The sequence below is a fragment of the Gymnoscopelus braueri genome (assembly GCF_963280865.1).
Source record: "Gymnoscopelus braueri genome assembly, chromosome: 19".
Classification (NCBI taxonomy): domain Eukaryota; kingdom Metazoa; phylum Chordata; class Actinopteri; order Myctophiformes; family Myctophidae; genus Gymnoscopelus; species Gymnoscopelus braueri.
The window spans coordinates 27,053,648-27,058,647 of record NC_137621.1 but is presented as its reverse complement, the minus strand read 5'-3'; the positions used below and the strand labels follow the sequence as shown (position 1 = coordinate 27,058,647).

The 5,000-nt window shown below is 44.0% G+C and overlaps 1 protein-coding gene across 1 annotated transcript in view; it reads left to right on the top strand.

Moving 5' to 3' along the window:
• Positions 1 to 4,798: 4,798 nt before the first annotated feature.
• myo10l1 (myosin X, like 1) overlaps positions 4,799 to 5,000 on the top strand; it is a gene marked incomplete at both ends in the record, with an annotated part of 68,940 nt that continues 68,738 nt past the window's right edge. Inside the window, one exon of the mRNA XM_080413687.1 lies at positions 4,799 to 4,819. Coding sequence (XP_080269813.1) covers positions 4,799 to 4,819 — 21 coding nt within the window. The remainder of the gene's footprint in view (positions 4,820 to 5,000) is intronic.

The window sequence follows — 5,000 nt, the reverse complement described above, 5'->3', positions numbered from 1 at the left end:
CACACACACACACACACACACACACACACACACACACACACACACAAACACACACACACACACACACCAAGGAGACATCAAGGAGAAAAGGAGAGAGAAGGAAAGGTGAGGTAATGAGTACAGTGCGTACTTTGTCTGGCTGCTAGGACAGACATCCTTTCCCACAATTGAGGGTTATTCAATGTCGGTGCTGCTATAGTAAGTGGAATGTTTTGGGTGCTATGATGACTTTAAGCTATGTAATTACAGATAGAAGCCCCCCTGCATGAACTCACACAGGCACACACAAATAAATGTCACCTATAAAGACATACCCATAACAGGGACGCCGCAGGTTTAAAGGGGTTAAGTCTGTCTTTGGGTTTTATACAGGTATTTAACCAATGAAAAGTACTATAAGACGTGGGACTAAATAATAACTACATTGGATCCATTGGAACATAAGTTATTTGTCCACTTTCTGAAAAGTAACAGTGTTGGACATACAAGGTCCCAACAGCGATGATATGTCTTACATCTGGACAGCGCATTTTAACAGGTGAAACAGTGGGAACCAGTTTCACACGTGGAATATGTTTGCACAATTTTTCATACTGATGTACTGATATTGACTGTTATCGAAGGTTGCTATTGTCGACTCGATTATACATTGTTGTCATTTGCACGTTGTTGTTTGTCTTGTAAATTGTTAGTGTGTTAGTGTCCTTTGTTTGGTATTATTGTCCTATGTTACATGTAACACTGTAACCAGAACCAGGGCCTATATGTCCTAGAACTATCAATATTGTAAAGAATTGTACTGAATATTAAATATAATGAAGAGCTGATTGCTCAACCGGTGGCAACCTCCACAGAGTGTCCAGTCAAAACACAAGTTGATGTCCGTTCAAAATGGGGATTTATTTATATTCACAATTTGCACCCAACTTTGCACCACCCTGCTGTGTTACATGTGTGGTTCTAAAATGTCAAAGGAAAATAAAGGGCATTCACATATATGACTAATTAAACAAGTTATACATGACATATTAACACAAGGCAACATTCAAACACCATTTGCCTATCAAAATAGCAAAGTGATAAATACAACATTGGGCTGCCAATTTTCAAATGGCATTCCTTCCTCGGCCTAATGGGAATGTGTGTGCAAAATTTCACGGAAATTGCATGCTGTGTTCATGATTTGAGGCATTTTGTTCGAAACGGAGTACTCCTGCAAAATTTGAAAGCCATTTTTTGCCAATCAGGATGGAATATGAAAACTCTGAAAAGAGCCGTTTCTTTAAATGACTATAGAGATACCGTGTACCGATTTGCCGGATTTTGGGCCAAAATCTGTAGGAGTACTGTCCAAAAATGTGTTTTGCACAAATCGGCCTCCTGGTGGCGCTATAAAAGGCCCATGTGAAAAATTTGGAGCAGAGGTTCTGCTCTGGCATCCAGGGACTGTGTGTGCACAGTTTCGCTGCGATCAAGCCAACGGTGGCAGAGATTAGCTGTACACAAAATGACAGAATGACGGACGGACGGACACACGGACGGACGGACGGACGGACGGACGGACGGACGGACAGGGGCGAAAACATACTCTCGCCATGCCTTTCGGCCTGGCGGAGACAATAACATAAATAAAGAACAAATATAGTTTGAGGGCAATGGCCTTTTGTACAAATATAGTGTTTCTGGGGGGAGAGATAACAGTGGAGGCAAAACAGTGATCCTAGTTGAGAAATGAAAAACAAATTAGATTATAGTGTATTTGATTCCATTCCAAATTGTACCAGGAATGGAACCATTTAGTTAAGGTAGTCAGTCAGTCTTGGAGAGAGTGGCCTTGTCAGCTGAGCTCAGTTCTTTTAAAAGCATTACCATTGAGAAAACAATAAATGACTTGAAAGGCCAACATTTTGTTTTTTAAGTAGTGCTTCAATCAGACTGTTAAAGTATAAGCTGGCTTTGTGATGGTCAGATCAGATCAGAGATATCATTCATCATCATCAGTAGCACAGTAGTGCAATTATCATAATCTTTCTGTCAGTTGATCGATGCTGATGAAGTATATAATATATAATTAATTAGTAATTGGGGAGTGGGGTTACAGGTTTTGAAAAGATTTAATTTCCACTATCAAACAAAAGAGTGACTCATACTGTTAGGAAATAACTGATAACCAAAAACCTAGACAAATAACAACATTTTGTTTGATAAAGTTGTTCTAAATAGTAGTGCTGCTACAACTTCAGGCTAAAAGTGCCCTATTCCCTTTATCTGTGCATATTGAAGCTCATGTTTCATTTCTTCTGTATGTGTGTGCGTGTGTGTGGTGTGTTTGTGTGTGTGTGTGTGTGTGTGTGTGTGTGTGTGTGTGTGTGTGTGTGTGTGTGTGTGTGTGTGTGTGTGTGTGTGTGTGTGTGTGTGTGTGTGTGTGTGTGTGTGTGTGTGTGTGTGTGTGTGTGTGTGTGTGTGTGTGTGTGTGTGTTTATATACAACTGCACAAAAGGAGGCCCTGGTAGTGGGTATACTTTTTGAACCGTCTCTGTGATGAAGATGGAGGGCAAAGCCAAACCACACACACACGCACGCACGCACGCACGCACGCACGCACGCACGCACGCACGCACGCACGCACGCACGCACGCACGCACGCACGCACGCACGCACGCACGCACGCACGCACGCACGCACGCACGCACGCACGCACGCACGCACGCACGCACGCACACACACACACACACACACACACACACACACACACACACACACACACACACACACACACACACACACACACACACACACACACACACACACACACACACACACACACACACACACACACACACACTGTTACAGTACCTCCAGGGGAACAGGCTGAAATTCACAATACCATACCCCAGAGAGGCCTCACCCTGCTGGGATGGTGATGGCTGCACCTGGACCCCTCAGCCTGCATGGGTGTCTTAAGATAAGAATACAACCACATCACAGGACCCAGCTGTCTGCACATCTCTACCTCAATCCTTCACACCAGTGTCTTTGGGGAAACAAAAAACAGAGATGCCTTTATTTTGGATGTATTTTTACCGCCTGCTGTTTTTGTTCTTTGTTGAGAGAGAGAGAGAGAGAGAGAGAGAGAGAGAGAGAGAGAGAGAGAGAGAGAGAGAGAGAGAGAGAGAGAGAGAGAGAGAGAGAGAGAGAGAGAGAGAGAGAGAGAGAGATAGAAGACACTGGGGGGCCTGTGGGGGGGGGGGGGGCTTCTCCTATCATCTTTCAACCCAAGGGGTTTCTAACCCCACAACTTTGACTCCACCAGTGCGACAAGAACAGGGGTTTTGGGAAAGATCATAGATAAATATGAACTCTCACACACACAATAAAATCCTCAGTGAGTGTGAAAATAATATTGTTTTTACAATTTAAACAAAAGGAACACAGGATTTTACTGTAGCCACAATATTTCAGAATATTAATTGGTATATACTTTGATCTGTTGGCCCTCTTATCAAAATGAGTCACACTTCACAACAAGACTCCTTACTCTATTGTCTGGCATGGAGAGAAAGAAGTGTACTCTAGGCTACAATACAATTAAGAATTAAGTGATGAATGCACTGCTAAAAATCTCTGATGTCATGTTAGATCGTTTTAACAGGTTTTGTGTTTATTATGAGCTGCTGTTGTGTCCAGTTACACATGACTAAGTCCATCTTTTACATTTTAGATGACTAATCATAGCCCCAGTAAAATCCTCACTGTTAATTTAACTCTGATAGTGTAGCCTACAAATGAAACCTGCCAGTCTCAAAATCACATCATTTGATGGGTTAATTACTGAAGACCCATGTAACTGGACTAAGGTGCTGGTAATTGGGCCAAATGAGACATGTGTCACATATGTTCTGCTAGTCAAGTCAACAATGCAAACAAAAAATGTTTGGTCTTGTTTTTTTCCTTGGGTTGGCTGCCTGAGACCATGATAGCCACATCATGTCTGTGAGATTTGGAGAATAAAAACAAATAGGCTAAAAACTTCTTTAAGCCTTCCAGCTGCACGTGGGTCACTACCGGTGTCAAGTGTTAGGGTAACTCCTGTGTGTCTCTTTGCGTCTGTGTGTGTGTGTGTGTGTGTGTGCGTGTGTGTGTGTGTGTGTGCACGCGCATGCATGCGTGTGTGCGAGAGAGAGAGAGAGAGAGAGAGAGAGAGAGAGAGAGAGAGAGAGAGAGAGAGGCTCTCCTGTCTGCGCCGCGTGGTGAGAACCTTTTTACAGTCTATGGGTGATAAGCAGCAAGCTCATTTTTGTCCCTGGGCTGGTTCACGCACACGCACACGCACACACACACACACACACACACACACACACACACACACACACACACACACACACACACACACACACACACACACACACACACAGCAGAGAGAGCAGAGCACTCACCGGGATGAGAGAGCTCTCTCTCGCCGGATAGATTTTTCTGCATACGGATTTTTTCCCCCTTACGCTGTTTTACATCATACAACATCGGTAAAGTGTAGGTCGGTCCGTGTGGGTGGCATAGCTTTCCTATCGAGGGGTTGTTGTCGAGCAGATCGGGGCACCGCGCCAGGACAGGGGACAGATACACACACACCGGTGAATGGAACACGTCCACCCAGGACCAGGAGCAGCGCTATACCGTTCTGTTCTGTTCTGCCTCCCAGACGAACCAGCTCGCTGCTTCATTCACGTGATCATTTAGCCGAGAGACACCGGGACCAGAGCCGCGGTCTGGAGGGAGGAGGAGGAGGAGGAGGAGGAGGATGGAGGCGTTTTTTACGGAGGTAAGAAATTATGTGTCACCGGTAATAATAATAATAATAATAATAATAGCAAATTAAACGGTTAAAGCATATACTTATACTGATTCTATCTAACATGCAGGCGTGAGATTATTGAACGATTTTCCGACTTCGGTTGGGAATCACGGTTTTGATTAGGCTATACGGCAGGTGGCCTTGTCTT